This window comes from Orbicella franksi, chromosome 5 (genome assembly GCF_964199315.1).
Source record: "Orbicella franksi chromosome 5, jaOrbFran1.1, whole genome shotgun sequence".
Classification (NCBI taxonomy): domain Eukaryota; kingdom Metazoa; phylum Cnidaria; class Anthozoa; order Scleractinia; family Merulinidae; genus Orbicella; species Orbicella franksi.
In genome coordinates this window covers 15,296,306-15,317,400 of record NC_138149.1, presented here as the reverse complement: position 1 = coordinate 15,317,400, position 21,095 = coordinate 15,296,306, and the positions used below count along the sequence as shown (strand labels likewise).

Genomic DNA, 21,095 nt, shown 5'->3' with positions numbered 1-21,095 from the left:
TCTGAGGGTATACTCCCACATGAAAAATTGAATGTTAAGGGCTTCAGGAATTTCATTTCAGGCATTCTAGCAGGCACTTATAGATGCTGTCATCACAACACCCACATTCAAATAGAAATAAACAAAGCCTGAAAAAAGCTGACATTGCCTCTTTTTAAGTTACTCAAGGAGGTTCAGCTATATTTAGCAACCAAATTCTTACAAGGAGTTTAATTCCTGCTGCAGGGTACCTAGCATAGCAGGGGGAGGGGGGGGGGCGGGTCTGGGAAGATTTTAAAGCTTCAGACAGGGATCGCACCCTTTCCAGAAAAAAATTTCCAGGACTTTTCCAGGACTCAGATTGATTTTTCCAGGACTCTAAAATTCACATTATCAAGTACAACCTCCTCTCTTAATGCTTTTCCCTTGACGCAAATCTTCTTTATCATCATGCCTGAGAACTTCTTCCCTTTAGACGCCATTTTGAACAGGTTTGTTTTGCAAGAGATTCATGCGAGGAGTTCGCGAAGAGCGCGCTATGCAGAATTTCCTTATATGAGCAAAAATTGGAAGAGTGATTTTCATTGGTCGGGAAACATCGGCAGCATAGTTTAAAACAGATAAGGGAAGTTAAATGCTTCTAGGTGATATGCTTCTGATAATACAATTTGATGACTGAAAAGTGATTTTGCTGGAGGCTACGGTACACTTTATTTTACAAGGGTTTATTAAACATTCCTTGATGGGAGTCCATATTCTGCCACTGCTTGTTGGAAAAGGCCAAGAACAGTAGCTGCAGTATTCTTTGTTCCAGCCCTAAGATATACAGGAAGTCTTGAGTATCCATCAACTCCACCGTGCACTACAATCTTCCATCTGAAATTGAAAAATACATGAGTCCATACTTTGCTGTCCTTTCATGGATTCTGTCCTTACTATTACTGTCCATTTTTTGGGTGTCACACAATGCTTCTTTGGAGAGAGCGTTGCATGACATTTCCCCCCCCCCCCCCCCAAAAAAAAAACGGCTGGAAAGGAGACTAACCAACAACCACCTGTATTAGAAAACTAGGCGCAATAAATCTGAATAAATTTTATGTATAATCAATTACGAATAAGGTTCACCTGATCAATTTATGATTCCCGTCTATGTGCCATAGTGCAAGTGGCCCACTAACACAGTACACAGCTCTTGGTGTAAGGAATAGCCATCTCATTGCAACTCCCTCCGGATCCGTTCTTTGCAAGCATTCTCTGACTCTCAGCTGGGGCACATTTATATTGCGCAACACTAGCTGCGATTGGACCCTCCGATATCCCGCTTTTGGAAAATCTCTATGAAAGGATCTTACAATGTTATCAAGGTCATTATCACTAATGGCTCTCCTCTTGTCGGTAATGGAGATATTATACTCTCGCATACATCTTTTTATGGTACTCTCACTCACGCCAAGGGCTCTGGACATGTCAGGTAAGTTGATTTCATAATCTGCAAGATATTGCGGCTGCTCCCGTGGAATCTCGAACCTAGTACGCCCAACTGTTCTGGGCTGGTCTGTTACTGCTGGGGAGGAATGATACTAATTCCGCCCTGCCTCCGACAACATTTGCGTCACAGTGGCGAGTGAGGGTCGAACTGTATCAAACACCTGCATGTTGTCAGCGAGTCGAACCAAATGGCGAGAAATTTATTCCAATCGGAATAGAGCATAATCAGCCACATCTTTACTAACTGTGTCCTGTTGAAGTCTCCTTGCAAGGTCGAATAATGTGTGGCGAAGACTGCTCAAGAATTGCTCTTGTGCCGTCGACGCCATTTATAAATCCCCGGGAAAACCCCCAAAGGTCCTGGCACTAGGTTGGCATTATGGGATCCAGGCTTGTGCGGAAAAGACACCTGGTAGAATCGGGAAGTCAGAAAACGCGCATTTGCAAATTTTGCAAATCAAAATGTCAGCTCAGCAGCGAGATTTCATTATGAACTAAATTGCTTGTCAGGTGTCAGTATGGGATGTTAAGTTGAGATGTTTAAACTAAGTATTATGACATTTGGTAACTAATTACATTGAAAGTCAGAACATGCCGGACTTAAAATTCGAGAGAAGTCAGGAAACGCAGAGAATTTTGTTCAAAGGTCAAAATATGCTGGATGTTATCATTTTAGTATTCAGGAAACACAGAATGTATTCTTTCGGAGGTCAAAAGAGATGCGTAATGTCTAATTTCAAAGACAGGAAATGACAGACATTTTACTTAGCAGGTACGAAAAGGTGGAAAAGTTAGCTTTTAATTTTGACCCTGAAAACGCGCCATACATGCAGACATACTTTGTTGGCCCCATCACACAAGTTTTTACTCCAAAATTATACATGTAGTTGCATGACGAGCTCCCTCCCTTACTTATCTAAATCTTGGCTAAATCTATATATATCAATTTACAGGAAGAAGACATAGCAAGAATAACAGCTGATCCCAAGCTTGTTAAGTTGTGGTCATGGATTTGCCGTATCTTTTTCAAAAAAAATAGAAAGAAATCAAACATGGTGCAGTCTGACGTGTGCTGACTGAGGACACTGTTAACTTCCAATTACACTTTGAACTTGCTTAGAATCATATCATCTGAATATATAGTTAACTTGAACTGCGTAGGAAACAAAAACCAAAAAAATACTGGGGTTCAACCTAGCAGGGCAAGAGTCATGTTCAATCTTGCATGCATGTTTTCAGACCTTCTCACTTGTTTATTTTTCATTTTAACTTGAATTCTAAAAACATGCTAAAAGTGTTTTTCAACTGTTGGTCAATATTGTTACTGTTTTTTAACTAACCACTGGGAAATGTTTTTAGAACAGAATTGAGACATCAGGGTACATTACTTTTTTGAGGTCGTGAGGTCGTGAGTTCAAGTAAAGTGATAGTAAATGGCTGAAAAAATAGGATCAAATCCTAGGGAAGTTGGCTTTTGTTTGAGTCAGGGAGGAGTTCAAGTTACTGTTACCCAAGCAGGGTACGAAATTGCGCTTTCCTGGTCGCCAATGCGACTAAAAATTTTGCACTGGCGACCAGAATTTCACAACTGGTCGCCAGTGGGTGATTAACTATTTCATGCCACGGTAATTACACAAACAATAACTTTGATTTTCAGCCAAATCGATTAAAATAAAATTCAAAGCCACCCGCCAATTGGTCACTTCCTTTTTACCTTTCCGCTGCTTTTGAAGTATAAACCGATTTTCCTGTTATTATAAATCTACCACAACGTCTCACAGCGACGATCAGTGCAAAGCTTCGCTGCCATGTTTTTTCAGCGGTTTCCCATAACATACATATTGCGGGTGCAAGACGCCACATGCGTTCTTTCACCATGAATATTTATCCAGGCAATGTGGTGTCCAAAGATGTTCTGAAATCTTTCCGTAATTTATTACAAGGTGGAGACGGAACATCTGCGAAGAAATTAGATGAAGATTTAGATATTCTCTGGGCGTCAAAAGGTGGAAATGTGGATCTGTCAAAGTGGTCAAAAGATGATTTCAGCACTGGTTTGATTCCTGATTACATCGATTGCAAATATTTTGCCAGCAAGCCCGTGGCAACCCAAAATTTTGGTTTGTGTTTCGCTGCAAAGGAAAAATTTTATTGACACTTTTTGGCGACCACATTTTTCCATTTGGCGATTGAAAAAGAAATTTCAGTCGCCAGTTGGCGCCTGCTGCCGAAAAAAGTTAATTTCGGACCCTGCCAAGATAAATTAGTAGGATTGTACTGGCTTAGTGGTTGAAGGGTATATTTGTCTCTGGATCTGCATGCCCACTGACGATTGTCAGTTTGGCATTGTTTCTGTCACAGTGCCTCGCTACTGGTACCAAACTGTTAGGGAAACCTGACAAAATGGTGGAGAAAACCCAGAGGGAGGAACATTTCAAAGTAAGGGCTTATAGGATAGGATAGTATAGTAGAAATGATGGAAAGAATTTACGTACTCCCTAAGGAAGGAATTGGGCAAAAAAGTTTTCAAATCCAGTTACTTTTTCAATGGCAGTGGTGACAGTGGTAAACTGAGAGTCTTGTGAGAGCATACGGAGAAGCAGAACCTCTTCAACTCTTGCCACAATTTGATTTTCCAATCGACCTGCATGCATGTGCACACACATTATGACATCTGCAAGTAGTTTGTATGTACGACTGCAAATAACGAACTGAACTGTGCCAGTTTCTTTAATCCTGACAAAGGCAGTAATGCCCACAATTTTGGTTATTTTACCTGACAATTTAGTTCTAAAAAAAACTTACATCATCAAGCCTTAACAGTTGTTCAGGTGTAAAGTTCCTGAGGGAACAAGGTATGTTTAGTACTTTGTTTCTATTAGTATTGATTGTTTTTGATTCAAAAGTATTCTTGCACATTGGTGTTTGAAAGTAAATTACAAAAAACATTTATGGGGTGGTTATCGCGGGGAATAAGAAATGTGTTTAAAAGCCTGTTTCACAATCTCCCAAAAAGGACTTCTTTGAAAAAATGCACGATACCCTTTGTTTTGCCTTAAACGCTTACTCTTAAGAAGCATTTCTATGTTTCTCTGCAATAGAAACATACAGTTCAGTTCATGCATCGCAATCATAGTCCAAACTTGTTTTTCCCTTTTTATGTTGCTGACTGGTTACCTGATTTGCTTTGTTGTTGTTGTTGTTGTTGTTTTCCAGATAAATCTAAAAGCCTTAAATATGATGGCATCAAGTCTATTCTGGGAGGAGAAAACAGTGCTGGAGGTATGTATGCCCTTAGTACCAGTTGTGTGCAGGTTGATTAAACCCATTGCATGCTAATCAATGAGCATGCCTGATGCAATACACTGAGAAGAGGTATCTACAACCACTGCAAGTGGCAGCCGACCAGCAGCGGCACACTGGAAAATAAGTCCTCTTTAGCAGTTAGTTATTTTCTTAAGAACCAACCAAACCAAAGAGGGAGGGAAGGGGATATGAATCTGCAACTACTGTACACAATAGCGATCGATCGATCGATTGATTGATTGAAGCAATAAGCAATAATGGATCTGCAAATTGAAAACCCTGATGGGCCACACCACAGGACACATATTCCTTAAGGGGTAAGGTTCACTTTGTAATAGAATTTAGCCACATAAAAAATGTTTTCATTATGGAAGATTAGTTAAATTATTATTATGTAACTATTATCCTGCTTAACTTCCAATTACGAATTGTCATGAGAGTATGTATTTTTACTTTTTTGTTATTGTTTGACAGCTGTTTGTGCTCGAAGCAAAGCTGACCTGTATCAAGAACAGCGTCTTGTAGCCCCGGTGTATTTTAGTGATGAGAGGTAAGATTTAAACTAGCTTACAAAAACGTTTTTTAAGTGTCCTGTCAAACTTGTTTGGGGGAATATACAGTGTAGTTAGTGTGACACTGTTACTGGCCTACCGGTAGTAAGTGTTCTGATATAAAGTGCATCAGCATGTAAGCCTCCTGAAGCATTTGACTGCAGGCAAGCCTCTTGCAGCTAATTTGTAGTTAGTCCCAGACTTTCAAAAACAAATTCTAAGTAGCTTGTGTCATTGACAAATAGAATTGATAAAGATTGTTGTTACTTCTTGCAATTGTAGAAGGCTGGCTCTTTCTCTCTGTGGATGGGATTTTAAAAGTACTGGTGTCCCTCTGACAGAATATCTCAATGAGTAAGTTCAGACAAGGAAAACACACAGTAATAAAATATATCACATGAAGCTCACTAAAAGCAGAGTTTGGTTTCACTGTGAAGTGCTTGTAAAAATTTAAGTCCTTCTATATAATCACTGTTTTTCATAACCAAACCATGTTTAGATTCTTCATACAGTGTTAAAGGAGCATGGTCATGGTATTTTGACTTAATTTAGCCACATTCTAAATTACCTTTAAATTGAAGAAAACCTGCAAACAATAGTTTACTAAGATAGAAAAATACTATAGAGATAATAATAAACCATAAAGAAACAAGGATGTTTAAGGATGGAGACGATTGACATGGATTACAAACGACAAACTTAACAATTTTATGCTAAACTTTTCAAGATGCACAAACTGTGGCATAGTTCCTTTAAGACATAGTTAAGCAAACAGTTGCCAGTATTTAGATGTAAGAAAATGGACAGCCAGACAATATTGACTGTATGTATCACCAATGTAAGAAAAATACGCAGCTTTCATAAATTAAAATTAAAATAAAGATTAAGACATGCTTTTTGTGTTTCAAGAAATGCATGTAGTCTGTAGCAATGTAATGTCATTATTGCCAATGTGGTTTTCAAAATTAATTGAGAACATACTGATCTTTTGTTTTTGTGGTGTGTTTGTTTTAAACAGGCTGCAGGCAGCTGAACAGCATGAGAGAGCTGCAGCGGTGGCACTTTTCAACAACAAGATCCGAGAAGCTATTGAAATACTGAGCTCACAAAAAGCAAATAAAAATACGGGAGGTAAAGGTGAGGTGTTGGTTTACTTCTGCAGTTGGTAATCTTTCATGCTTCAGGGAGACTGCCTTTGTTTAGACAGAATTTCAGCATGACTGGGTCTCTTTAGTTACAAACCACAACACACATTAAGTTTGTTAAAACCAGTCAAATGTTACATACCAAACCAAGAGACTTCAGCTTGTTCTTTTCTATTCCTTCCCATTCTAGTCTTGTTGAATTTGAGGTTTTACAAAGGTCCCTTTTTTGAAGGATGCAACATACTCCAAATTTAGCAGTTCAAGGTCACTATGTTGTGTTCTTCTGCATGACACTACACATCAAAGTTCCTTTGCCCACCAAGGAGTATGTATAATCAGGTACCAGCAAAAAGTTTGGGAAGCCTGACAGAATGCTAGGGAGAAACCTGTGATGGACTAGGCTTGCATCCTGTGTATCCCTGAGTAACTGTTCTCTTAGCTGTTTTATTCTTAAGAATTCAGAGCTGTTAAGCGCCAAGACCTATGACGCAGCTAGGCTTAAAAGGCTTCACTACCCTTTCATACAGTGGAATTCTGATTTTCCAGCTGTCAACTTTTCAAACCTCCCAATTATTTGAACCAATGTCGTTCCCTTGACAAAAAAGTCTTAATAATATAGATTTACCCAATCCTTGGACACCCAGGGGCAATCAGTAGGGGAGAGGGAAAGTCCAAACAATGGAAAAACTTTGGCACAACTCTCTCTTTCCAAAGTTTTTCCTGTTGTTTTGACTTTCCCTCACCCCCACTGACTGCTCCTGGGTCTCTGAGGATGAATGTACTCTAAAGTTGTCAAGTCTCCTGACTTTCCAACCAATTTCCATTCCCCTTGGTGGTTCAAAAATTCAGGATTCTGCTGTATGTAATATAACGTTTTTTTTACCAATTTAATCCTTTATTTTGTCTCATCAGGTACAACACTGAATGTGGTTGCCATGGCACTGTCAGGTTATACAGAAGAAAAGAAGACTCTCTGGCGAGATATGTGCAGGTCATTGTGTGGTCAGGTGGGGTAATCATTACAACATTAGCTGATTACTGGATGTCTCTAAAAAATGCTTATTTAATTTTTAAAAATTTTTAGGCTGCCAAATCACTTTGCTTGAAAGTAGTAATGGTATAGCAGTTTTTCAGAAAGCTGCACAGATAACTGAGCATGCAATGTGCATATACACACACCTGAAAGTTGAAGACATGTGTTTTGTATTGTAAGAAATGCATGTGGTCATGACAGCATTGTACATAATTATTGCATATTCCATTCAGTGACGTCAGTGGTTATCACATAGAAATTAATGTAACATACCGGTACATGTTAAGTAGGTGTGACATAATTAATTCTCTTTTTCAAGCATTAGGTTGTGTGGTTTGGTTGTCTAATGTTTACCACATCGGTATGAATCATTCCATTCAAGTTTCTCCTTCCACTGCAAACTGTTAAAACCATAACTTAAGTAAAATGTATGCTCTGATTGGTTAATTTGGTGTCTTTGTTTGTGGATGCATGCTGACAATAACTAGCACATGCTCAAGTCACATTTTGCTTAATATGTTACTGTGTAGGAGTGAAGGGTGAACACACACTGTTCTAAAACAATGGCACATAAGTATTACTGAGTTATGGATACACTTTGGAGGTGTGATAGCACTAAACAGTCTAGAATCACTCTTGGTTATCGCCTCAAGCAACTCTCACCCTTCTTCCATGCTTACCAACATCACGCATGTATTCACATGCTTGGGAGGTGTGATAGCACCAAAGATTCTAAAAAGTCTTGGTTATTGCCTAAAGCAACTCTCACCCTTCTTCCAAGCTTACCAAGCTCACACATGCATTCAAAACTCAACAGTGCATGCTGCATCATTAACCACTAGGGTGGCCTGACTTTAAATCTGGGTGAGTACTAGTGGGAATAAAAATCTTTGTAGTCACTTCTTGCTATGTCCGTTTTGGAACCCAGGATTAAAGGCTATGGTAGACCAATGAAGGATAAAAGTGAAGAACAGTTCCTAGAGAAATCTGTCATCCAACAGTCACCTGAGAAATTGCTAATTGTGGTTCAACTGACAAAAGGCTTACGGTTGGTTTACGGATAAACAGCTCAGGTTTTGCCAAATGAACATCAATAGTTGATCAACTATCATTGTGAGGAGCTGTAGTTTCAAAACACCTGATGTAGGTTCTCCAATTTTTATGTGCACATCAAAGGTGTTAAAAAATAAGCATGAAGCAGTCTCATGATCTTGTCTAAGCTGTAAGTTTAAGTTGATCTATTTATATTGTAGATGGAGAACCCTTACCTTAGATCAGCATTTGCTTTTCTAACCACAGAATCTGATCACTTTGAGAGCATTTTGGTGAGTGAGTTACTGCCTGTCTTCTGTAAGTTATTTTCTTATAATATCATCCATAATGATTCAATTACATCAAAACTTATGGGCACCACATTCTGCACAAATAAGGATATAGTATCAGCATCTGCATACATCTGCATACATAGGGGAGGGGGGGGGGCTGCAAAGGAATATACCCATCACTGCAAGACTAAAGGATAAAAAAAAGGGTGAGATAAAAAAACCTAATATATACATACTTATAGGAAAACCTGAAATCATAATTAAACTGTTGCAAGAGCAATCCTCAGTGTCTGAATTTCAAAATTCATGCCAAAGAACTTGCTGGAAAGACACTTACCTTTGAGTAGATTTGCCCAACAATCAGTGTCATTATCGTGTTTTAAGTCAGTGGTGGTTGCAAATTATTTAATACAGCATATATTTTCATTAAGGCTGAGGAAGGAATGGAAATTGAGGACAGAGTAGCTTTTGCATGCAAATACCTTCCTGACAATAAGGTAAGTTAAGCTTGTAATGAACAATAGCCTGGCTTCATGCAATCACCTAGATATCAGCAACAGATAAATAAGTGGATAGCATTGTAGAAGTCAAAAACTTGGACCGGCACAGGGCTGGAGAATAGAACTGCGACTAAAATGTCACAACTTCTGTCAAACAGCTATACTTAGTTGATACTTAAAAAAACACTTGAGCTGATCAAAAAAATTGTTGCACACCACAGAAACCATCTTATTTCCAGTCGTAATGTTCCAAGTTAAGGCTGAAGCGTATCTGTGCCAAAAAACATTGAACAAATAACAACTTTCTTAAGCTACTGTTATAAAGACCATAAATGAACAATTATTGGAATTTCTTTGGCAAGTGTTTTACCTCCTTCATTTGTAAAAGAGACAATCTACTTGTTACTGTATGTCCTTGCTGCTAGACCTTTTTCAGTAACATATTTTGATAATGGATCTGCATTCTGTTGGAAAATTTAACAGTTATTCTTACTGGCTATTGAATATTTCAGTTGCTTCAATTCCTTGAAAATTTGTCCACAAAGTTGAGTAATGCTGGTGATTTAGATGGCATCCTCCTAACAGGTGACGATCACGTTTCTTTGTGGTTCGCAATTTGTAAAACATTTGGCATAAAGAATTGTGGTGCTTACAAGCGGTATTCCCAGGCAACAATGTTATTATAGACTTTTCACGTAACAGTTCAGGCAGAGTCCAGTTTTGTATAGAACTTTCGGAGAAAATTCTAAATTTTTGGTGTATGCACAGATCAGTGACTTCACATTACATGTACGTAGAAAAAAAGTGAAGGCAAATGCCTTTCAGTCAAACAAGCCTAGGATTTGTGACAGAGTATGTAGAGATTACCAGTTCTGAGAGAAAATATATTTTACCACAATCGCTACTAATTTCGCAATCTGATTGGCTAATTTGCCATTGTCAATAAGAGTCCAGACAACACTGCTTGCATCAGTGTGTCGTGCCCTTGGTCACGCTCTGAAGAAAACATTTTCTTTGACATTGATATTGTGTGTTGATATTGTCTTTGACGCTGGTATTGTGTTTGACCATTGTGATGACGCATATCGTTGTTGCTGAGAGTACAGACAATGCTAAACCACAGTTGATTTGTTAATAATATCCACAAAGACTATCAGAACCACTAACACTACCCATGAAGTCCAGTGAGACTATTCCTTGCTTATTTTTTACAGTTCTTTCAATGGCAGTTGTTTTAATTAAATTATTTCCGTCTTTACTTTTTTACTAGGAATTTCATCTGATGGAATTAACTTGCTTGAGAAGTATGTAAATAAGGTAAACATATTCATTTCGTTTCTTATCTCTTTTAATAATTTTCTATCTAGGCAGTGCACTATGAGTAGAGCAATAATGAAATTAATGCTAATTGCTCCCTTATACAAGAAAATCATAGTTTACTTTCATTGAGGTAATAAATATCCTGCACATACTACTTAACTTTATATAGAGATCAGCGTTTGTGGCAATTAAGTACCTTAAATTTACATTACTTCAACAGAGATGCCAACTTTAAAAAAAATCAAAATCCAGGACCCTTGACCCTTGAAAGTAGTAACTACTTTCAAGGGTCAAGATGGTAAAATCAGTGATCTCCTGGATTTTGATATTTTAAAGTGCCTACTGGAAGCTTCACTCTGAGCAACTGTTGTTCAGAGTCAAGCTGCCAATAGACACTTTTCATAAATGGCACCTAAATATTAATAACAATACTTTATACAGCCTAAGCCTCATGTTTGTGTTTCCAGACAGATGATTTTTCACATGAATGTGAGGCTTGGGATGTAGAATTACTGCTATTCAAATAACACCGCCATTTATTCAAGTGTCCATTCAACCACAAGATGGGACTATCTTGCCCACTTAGGACTGTGTCCCACAAAATGAGTTGGTTCTTTGTGCCGTGCAATAGATCCTTTATTGACCAGACTTGTTCGCTCAAGATGGCTGGATATTGGCCTTGCACATTTTTGCATGGTTATGAACCTCAACTGTGTCTTGGTCCATCAACAAACAGAAAAGAACTTGGCCGATATCCAGCCATCTTGAGCTCATGCGTGTTGGATAACCCATACATACAGCACGTGTTTTATTTACAGACAACCGATGTTCAGACAGCCAGTTTAGTCATAGTCAACTGTGTTCCTCACATCTCCAGTGAAGTTTCAAAAGATGCAAGAGTTTTATCTTGGATAGAAAAGTAAGACTAGTTTCCTCCAAAATAACTGATCAATCTGAAAAAGTAATGTTGTAAAGTCACTCAATCTTGTTTTAAAGGTACAATTCCACCTGAATGCCATGACCCCTCCCCCCCTGACTCTAAGGATTCGACAGTTATTGGTAGTGAAGCAATATGTTGTTCCAGAAAAAAATATCCATATTCCATCCACAAGGGTTTTTTTTATTTGAGATCCCCTCCCCCCGTCCCTCTGCAAATTCCAGTTTCAGTTAATACTTTCTTTTAAAACTTTGGTTTTTGAGCCACTCCTTCCCCTTGGAATTTCCAATGACCCTCCTTGGGGTGGGTATGGATATTTCCTGGAACCACACAATAATGTCAGGTACTGTATGTGAATGAAGTCATATGAGTTACCTTGGTGAAATATGACAGTGGTTTTGTTTCCTTATTCTTTGTTTTTTCTTGTACAGTGGAACCTCGATTTAACGAACCTCTGTTTAACGAAATCCTCGATATAACGAACGATATTCTATGTCCCGGCCAAAGTTACAATAAAATGTATGGAATAGAACCTCAACATAATGAACCTCGATATAACGAATTCTTTGATATAACGAACATAATCCGGAAGCCCAAACGTACAATCTACCTCGATATAACGAATTACAATGTTTCCTTGTTTACATAGACAATTTTCTGTATATCCTCTATGTTGCAACATTTTTAAATCGCTACTCTGAAAGTGTCGTTCTTTTGTAAACAAAAGCTGCACGTCTGCTCAAAAGTGAAAATAATTGATACTGAAAGCCACTCAAAACGCGGCACTTCTGGGTGACGAAAATTGCATTGAATTACGTGACAGAAGTTAACTATGACCTCGATAAAACGATCATTTTGGTCCTTTCCCCTCAAATTCATTATATCGAGGTTTTCGATATAACGAACCCTCGATGTAACGAACTAATTTGGCCAGTCCCCAGCGACTTCGTTAAATCGAGGTTCCACTGTATTGTATGACTTTGCCGGAAGAACTTTGCCAAAATTCTATGTTTACTTGTCTTTTGAACAAACTCAGAAGCTAGGTATTGGAATAGTAGAAGCTACAGGAAAGACTTCTAAAAGAAACATACATGTAGAAAGTACAGTTGGACCTTGCTAATAATTAGAATTTTCCAGTAATTTCGAATTCCCCCTTATTTCGAACTCAAAATCATTTCCTCTTGATTTGCCCTCGTCAGTCAATCATTTACTATTGGCTATTTAAAACTATTTTTTGTTTCCCCAGTGACAGTTTAAAATAGCAGGTTTCAACTGTAATGCACTATTCTAGGAGCTAAGAATCAATGTCTCATCGTAATATCAAAATATTAATTTTAGTTATAGAAATTTGCTGGACATGTGGAGACTTTGGCATCAAAGGTATTTTCCATTTAGGCAAGAATATTGAATGAGCAGTTGACATTTTCTTCCTGCTATAGGACTAAACTCGCCGTAGTATGAATTAGCAAGTTCTGTTCTGACTGCTACATTTTGTTAACCAGTTACTGTAACTAGTCAACTGTGACTGCTAGTAAACCTGTGGTATTCATTTGGTAGTTTTATTTCTCCTCAACATTGTTGCTTCAATATAATTTGTTTCCAGATTGACTCTACCAAATATGGGTTAGTATTTGAAGTTTGGGAGAATGAGAAATACAATGGGAACACAAGCTGTAGCCCAGTGTTTCCACAGCATTTGAGAGCCTCCCAAACTTTCATGAGTGTCCCTGTAGCTCGATAGAAAGATTACATAATTTTACATCTTGTTATGCCACATAAAATTGAGTCTATCTATATTGAAATTAAAGTTTGAACTGCCAAGCTAAATTTACCAGTTGGTTTTCATTTGCTCCCCTTACAGTTTAAGTGCTATATTGGCAGCAGGTGAATAAAAAGAAAACAAGGAAAAAGGAGAAAGGAATAACATGTAATATGTGTTTTAACATAAGGGAAAATTTGGTTTCTTTGGTGTTTTTTGATAAGTAAATCATAACCTGTATTTTTCAGGTCATTGTTTGATATCCATTATAACCAAAAGGATCCATCCCAAAAACCTCCTCAACAGGTGTTTGTATCTTGTAACTTTTGTGGAAATTCTATCCTCACTAACATGCTATCAACAGGTGAGTGTTGATTTATCTGAATGTGTATCTCAATCTGTTTACATCTTCAACATCAGATATATCTTATGCCAGAATATTCCTCTTGTGAACTTGAGGACTTTATCAAGAATTTGTGCCATCATTCCAATGTATGGACATGTAGAGAAACCAAGACTGTCTGCCCAAATTTTAACTAGTTGTTGAAATGTGCAAGTTATGGTGCTGAGGTGGGGTTTGGAAAGGTATGGTATGGTTTTTCAGCCATTTTGGTCAGAGATAGCCCAAGACTTTTTGACATTTTTCTGCGAGACCCATGAAATTCGACTAAAATTTTACGAGACCCAGAGTTTTTGAAGGACCATTCACCACCCCTAAATAGGGTCTTGATTTTGGTCACAAATTGGGATGCAGGAAAAAAGTTCCAAAAATTTTAGTGATAGGCAAAGGACCCCTGAAAAGTAAAAAGAACTTTCAACTCCTTGGAACTGGGGCTCTCTGGGGGAACTCTGGGAAATAATCTGTAGCAACATAGGTTGCATTTAAAATGGTGTTGCATGATGTTATGTTGTAAAATATTAATCTTTTACAAATAAATTTTTAAAAAATAAAATAAAACAATAAAGCACTGTTTCACGTGCATACTTTGGCAGTACGTTATTAGCTGTAATATTAAAATGTAACCTTTCAAGGGATTTTGATATGGTGCTGGAACTATTTGATGGTACTTTGCTTTTAATCAGGTACAAGACCAAGAAAACTTGCACAATACTGCAACCCATCAAACAGAACAAAGGTAAAAAAGTAGGCCTTGATTGTTGTCAAAGAGTTACTGATAACATGGATTATCTACCAAAAAATTTGTGTTTTAATTTGTGTTTGATGACAAACACACCACTTTTATCATTACTTTATTACAGTTATCATTTATCTTTGTCTTGTGAGAAAGTCATTGACAATGATGCCACTCTCACAGTCAATGTGCTATGCTTTGTTGTAGATTATGGCTTGTCCTGGCTGCCGTAAACCTCTTCCTAGGTGTGCACTCTGTCTGATTCACATGGGAACACCTTCATCACTTTCACAGAAGCAATCAAATCAAGGTGACTTGCATCAGTTTCAACCGTAAGGACCTATTGTTTGACATATGTTTACTGCGCCTTTCAATAACATGTGGACTCTAAAATTCAAAGCTCAACCGACAAATGCGTTTTTCGCTACCATTAATCAAATGTTCGGCAGCTCCTGCCAGCTTCCAACTACTGCCGAACACTGTTTCATCGTCTGAACTGTGCTCAACGATTTGATTACCTCGCACGCAGCAGTAGTCAAAAAACGTATTTCTCGGTTGAGCTTTAAATTTTAGAGTTCGCATGTTATTGAAAGTCGCAGTAAGTAGCGTTTAAACTTCTGTTAATAATCAAACTTGTTGCACTTTGCCGAAACTGTGGTCTAAATTAGCTGAAGCTCATCCAGGTTGGAACAATTCAATTTAACTATCCACCTACAGATGTAATAGTAGTTTACATGGTTTTCACATGACTTGCAAAGCCTTTCACTAAAAAAAAATAATAATAAAACAGGTTTTCTCTTTCAAAAGTCCTGGAAATTCTCCTTGAATTTTATTGAAACATCCATGTCTTGAATATTTGATGCAACCTTCCATACAGTTTTGAGTATTTTGTAATTTGTGTACACCCCCTCCCTCCATCTTGACAAGCTTTTTATATGTGGTCCGGACAAACAACGGACCGTTAATATTACGTTATTGCCCATGAATAACTCAATCTCAATCCTCTAAAGTACCCTTGGGTGCATAAGGCCGTTGAATAGTCCTTGAAAAAGGTGAATGTCTAAAGTTTGTGTGACCCACCATGGTTTACAAATCAGCCATTAATGGTAGATCTAACTTAGACATTGTTAAGTATAAGTAGGGAAATGATGAAATCACTCAATTTCCTAACTGTTGCTAATGAATGTATATTTAGCAGATCCTAGCACAGAAAAGCCAGCAAATGTACGGAGTGTGAATCCTTTTAACAACTGGTTCACGTGGTGTCAATCATGTCGACATGGAGGACATTCCAATCATGTTGTGGACTGGTTTAAGTAAGTGTTCATAGTTAAACACCTTAAAGGGAATCATGGGTAAAAAGCAGTTCAACTTCCAAACAATACCATGAATAGTTCATCTTTAACTGAGGTTTTATGTTGATATCTTAGTTTGTAAGGGGTTGAATAGAAGAGTTCGGTTTTCAGTTTAAATCACTTGGGCGTTGCCATGTTTCTTTTATGGTAATTTATGATGTCATTGCATGGTCAGAGATCTCAATATGGAGTCTACAGAAGACAATTTCTCATTGGATTTGAACATATTCTCTTTTATATCCCTAGATTTACCCCAATGCTCCAACGTCCAGCCATGAATTGGTCATAATTTCCCATCAAGCTTTGCAAAACTAAACATGGCAGCACAAGGGAAATAGGAAATCCTAAAATAGCTGAAGGGAAAAAGGAAATGCCCGGAATTCAAAACAGGCAAAGAATTATCACTGAAACAATTTAGCACAAACACCAGCTTGTTATTTGGAACAAAACTGTTTTTTACCCTTATTAGCCATTTTGGAGTTATGTGGGGAACTGGGGCAAGTTTCAAATTTTAGTCATTCAATAAACTGACTCCTCCACATGAAAGATCATGTTGAGATTGGTCATTTAACCAGGTTTGATGCTTTAAATTTGAACAGAGAAAAAGTTCGTGATAGGATTCTGGAATGGCTTTTTTGTTTTCGGTCAACTCTGTTAATTGTAAGTTATATTGACCAAAAATGACTGTGTTTCTTTACATTTCCAAACACCAAGAACAGAGTTGAAAATGCAACAAACATCAGAGTATTTTTAAGAAAATTCACAATATTATGAAATCTGATGAGACTGTTCATGAGTGCTTCTTTTATATTTGCAACTTAATCTAAAATTAAGGAGTGAGTGGTGAAATCAAATCGTAAATACCGGTAATCCCTCCCAATTAAGATCATATGTCCAAACCAATATAGCTGTTATGATTTTGTGTTAATTTGAGGAACTATTGAGGAGTTTGAGGAAGATGATTGAATTGAACTTAAATTCCTTTTCAGGGAGCACGCTGAATGTCCTGTGACGGGATGTGGCTGTCACTGTATGAATTTAGATTCTGTTGCTATGGCAATGCCAAATAATGACATCAGTTCCTCGACATAACCTAGGTATTTTAACAAATTACAATGAAACAATAGTAAATATCACTGAAGATTTTGTGTTACAAACACTGTTTGCATTCCTAAAGCTTATTTGTTAAGAGGATGTTCTTGAATACAAGTTTGTTTTTAAGAAAAAAAAAATGACATTTCTACATTTAACTGTCAGTGTGTTTTTTAATCTTCACAAGTTAGTGACTTACTTAAAATATAAATCTGATTAAAAATAGAATCTACAACACTTTTTAATGTCATAATTTATTCTTAGCAAACAGGGAACTAAAAACTGTTGGTAAATTAAGACAGCAGATAGTTTGCATTATCAATATATGCTGTCTTTTCCTGACATTATATTGTGAAATCTCAGATTCCAGGAGACTCTCCACCCTAACATTGAATGTGACCAACTTTAGTTCACAGCCATAGCCATGATTCTTATCTGCCTTAATTTTCAAATGTGAAGTCTTTTACACATAATTTATTGTTTTATAGGAAAAGTCAACACCATAAAAATACACAAAAAGGTTTTTTGAAGTTAATTATTGGCAAAAGAACTTTTTTGGTCTATTAGCAGCCAAACGGAATCCTTTTGGGAGTTAGCTATTCTGGCTACTATGAAATCAGGCTAGCCAGAAATTCTGTTCAAATAATGACCATTGCTTTTATTAATTCAATATTGCTCTTAATTTTGAATTAGATTCAAAACTTTAATTGAATAAGCAACTGTTCAAATCTTGATGTGAAGTATATATGAAATAATTCATATTTGAACTGCGGTTGTAGATGAAAGTGAAGAATGATCATCGCAGTAAACTTTCCAATTTAAGCAATTGGAAAGAAGAAGCCTGAAAAAATCTGGGTTTCAACAGAATTTGAACTCGTGACCTCCACAATACCAGTGCGATGCTCTACCAACTGAGCTATGAAGCCACACATTGGGAGCAGAGGAGTGAAATGATGTGAAGTATATATGAAATAATTCATATTTGAACTGTGGTTCAAGATGAAAGTGAAGAATGATCATTGCAGTAAATTTTCCAATTTAATCGAATCCTGTTGAAGTCCTGATTTTTTCAGGCTTCTTCTTTCCGATTGCTTAAAATTTACTACGATGATCATTCTTCACTTTCATCTACAACCGCAGTTCAAATATGAATTATTTCATATATATTTCACATCATTTCACTCCTCACGGGAAGATATGAACTCAATTAATTGACCTCACTCCCAATGTGTGGCTTCATAGCTCAGTTGGTAGAGCATCGCACCGGTATCGCGGAGATCACGGGTTCGAATCCCGTTGAAGCCCTGATTTTTTCAGGCTTCTTCTTTCCAATTGCTTAAATTGGGAAATTTACTGTGATGATCATTCTTCACTTTGTTCAAATGTTGGAGTAATGAAAATGTATGTCTTGCCATCCCCATGGTAAAGATCAAAGAACATCTAGTAAACAAAGCAAAAGTTGTAATTTTGGTTAAAAAGTACTAATTGCAGTTTGTTTCTACAACATAAATTTGATTAAAATTTGCATATCTGAAAATTATGCAAGAGCTTCTTTTGTGCCTTCTCCAATCAGACAAATGCAAATCCTGCACTTTGGTGTGTTAAACATGCCAATTGCAATCAGTTCTAGAATTTTTCTGGTTTGGTATTTCTCCTCTTCCTAGGCTCTTGGTTATCAGGCTTTGGATATTTTTGCAGTTCCAAGCTTTCCTTTTGCAGCTCAACCGGTCAGCAAGTCTGTCCTAGAAACGAAACCTGTATTTCTATCAACAATTTGTTTTCTTGTTTTGATATGTAACCTCTCACGTAAGGACAGAGTATGATACTCTCTCATGAATCCAAATATTTGATATTTGAACAGACGGTTCAGTTGAATGATTGCATTATTCAGGCAAAGTTTTAATTCTTAGATTCAAAAATCAAGCAATACTGGATAGTTGAAACCATTGGTCATTATTTAAGCTGAACAAGTCGGCCATTTTGACTAGCAATTTTATCAGTTTCCTCTTTTGTGATTTTAGAAGATTTTGTCTTTGTATTCAAAATAAAATTTGTTTCCACAAACATCATTCATGCTCATGAAAAACAGATTTGCCCAAAAATCCTAAAATTATCAATAGCACCATTTATGCAAAAGTGTGTGGTTAATATTTGTGGTCATAAGATGAGGTTCTATTATAACATGGTACACAGAAAAACAAGGATTGTCTTGGTGTTCGTTTGAAATTTCTTACATGCTTGGTATAATCAGCAACCTTTTATACATTGTTTTGTTTTTTGGAATACTCACAATAGACATCCTCTTACTTCAAGCAGCTTGCTAGAAAGAGTTGCTTTGTCCTGAATTCCTTTAATGACCCTTCTGAGGAAAATACATTAACTTAAGCAGAAGGTAAAGCCTGGTTCAATCTTGTGATATAAGCACAAGGATATTCACATGAGCAACATATTCGAATCGTGTGCAGTGATTATTGGCCAAGAGGAGATCTGAGCAGTGTTATTTTGATCGGCTGAATTCTTATGCTTATGCTTGTACTTATTTCCACCAGTTCCCACTTGTGAAATAAACAAACATAAGCACAAGAAAAAGGAAAATGTTTCTTCTTCTTGTGCATATGCTTACACTTTCCCTTGTGCTTATCTCACAAGGGTGAACCATACTTAAGGCGTAATTAGATCAGTCAGTTTAAATTTTAGAGGAACCATAACTCTTATGACACTTGAAATCTTGATCCAAGTCAACTAATGTTATCCTTAATATTATAATTGCCGAAAATAAAAGAAATGTTGAACAAATAAGTTGTGAAAAACTGTTTTTGCTGATTAACACATATTTCTTAAATTTGACCTGTAAACACAGAGCTGACAAAATCCACTTTGGAAAACATATTTGGACTTGTACATAATTATTCTATTACCCAGACTGGAAACATCAATTAGTGAATCAAATGTTTTCAACAGTTGCTGTCTGATGTTAACTGATCTCCTATCTGATCATGAAACAAAATCAATTTACCTGAGTTGAGCAGGTTCTCATTAAATTGAAAAAGCTGTCACTTTTGATACTTAAAAATTTTCCACCTTGTCTGTGCAAGTATGACAGCAATAGTGGAGCCTTTAACAATTTAAAAAACAGTTTCTATAGGCTTGTTAAAATAGATGGACAGCAAATGTTTTCCAACTGTGTATTAGCCTTGTTTATAATATGGTGTTTCAAATAAAATACTTGACACAGTACTGTAAAAACCTACGTAAAAGATCGCATGATTTTCTGTAAACAGTTGAAGTGGTTCTCGCATATTAGATGAGTAGCAAGAAATGAGACTGAATACATCACCTATAGGGTGAAAACAGTGATTTCTGATGTACGGTGTACCTACTTCAAATTTGTTTCAATTAGTCCAAGGAGTTTCAGAAAAGCACACCCTGGTTATACGGACACAGGTTACTAACACCTTCCATCTACCCTTTAACACCATCAAATCCCTAAAAAGGACCACATTCCTTATGCAAAAAAGTGTGGCCCAATGTACAGACTGGAATGCGCAGACTTTGGAAAATACAACATCGGCAAAACAGGAAGAGCATTCATCACTAGGCCCAGGGAACACATCAGCACCACAAGAGCAACAGTTACTGCAGCTAAGGAACAACTAAAAAAGAAGGCCAGGCTTTAAAGTTAAAAAAACAGAAGTATCATTCCAAGGCAAAACAACTGACTCAAGGATAACAGAGAAGGGAGACGATTGAAATCCAGTGCCCCAACCCTCAATTGAGACTGGTCCTGTGAAGAGACACTTCGTCATTTGACTCCACATTACAGTTAACATTTTTCATCACTTGAGAAAGGCATCATGACATCTTGAAACGCTCATAGTAGTTTTGATCCCGCTTCTAAAGGCCACTTTTAGTTTAAATTCCGAAATGTAACATTTGTAATTCATCCATAGAAAAATACATCATACTTTGGGAAAATTCCAGACAATGTGGTATTTTTTGCTCATGAAAACACAATGATTTAGTTGTCTGAGAAATTCAGGGATTAAAGAAGACATTTCCATTTTGATAATGTGCCCCAGACCTTGCATTGGTTGGAAAAAGGCCATTTTTGTATTCTGAACATTGGACTGGAACTAGCTTGCTGGCTCATGCGGGGGAATATCATTAAAACG

General features: G+C 37.1%; 1 protein-coding gene and 1 pseudogene across 4 annotated transcripts in view; one reads left to right on the top strand and one right to left on the bottom strand.

Annotated features, from left to right (window-relative positions):
* Positions 1-19,551, top strand: part of LOC145486342 (GATOR2 complex protein MIOS-like) — a 39,620-nt gene extending 20,069 nt beyond the window's left edge. The window contains exons 19-36 of one of the 4 annotated variants that reach the window (XM_081464980.1): positions 2,421-2,484; positions 4,299-4,322; positions 4,684-4,749; positions 5,248-5,323; positions 5,607-5,678; positions 6,343-6,461; positions 7,382-7,476; positions 8,756-8,827; positions 9,259-9,324; positions 9,840-9,912; positions 10,598-10,644; positions 11,466-11,566; positions 12,923-12,964; positions 13,592-13,707; positions 14,427-14,479; positions 14,684-14,786; positions 15,675-15,792; positions 16,821-19,551. In XM_081464980.1, the coding sequence (XP_081321106.1) occupies positions 2,421-2,484; positions 4,299-4,322; positions 4,684-4,749; positions 5,248-5,323; positions 5,607-5,678; positions 6,343-6,461; positions 7,382-7,476; positions 8,756-8,827; positions 9,259-9,324; positions 9,840-9,912; positions 10,598-10,644; positions 11,466-11,566; positions 12,923-12,964; positions 13,592-13,707; positions 14,427-14,479; positions 14,684-14,786; positions 15,675-15,792; positions 16,821-16,923 (1,410 nt within the window). In that variant the 3' untranslated portion in view covers positions 16,924-19,551. Of the gene's footprint in view, positions 1-2,420; positions 2,485-4,298; positions 4,323-4,683; positions 4,750-5,247; positions 5,324-5,606; positions 5,679-6,342; positions 6,462-7,381; positions 7,477-8,755; positions 8,828-9,258; positions 9,325-9,839; positions 9,913-10,597; positions 10,645-11,465; positions 11,567-12,922; positions 12,965-13,591; positions 13,708-14,426; positions 14,480-14,683; positions 14,809-15,671; positions 15,793-16,820 lie in introns of those variants that run through there. The other 3 variants (XM_081464979.1, XM_081464983.1, XM_081464981.1) reach the window with 3 other exon arrangements.
* LOC145486398 (uncharacterized) lies at positions 256-2,414 on the bottom strand (annotated as a pseudogene).
* Positions 19,552-21,095: the final 1,544 nt, after the last annotated feature.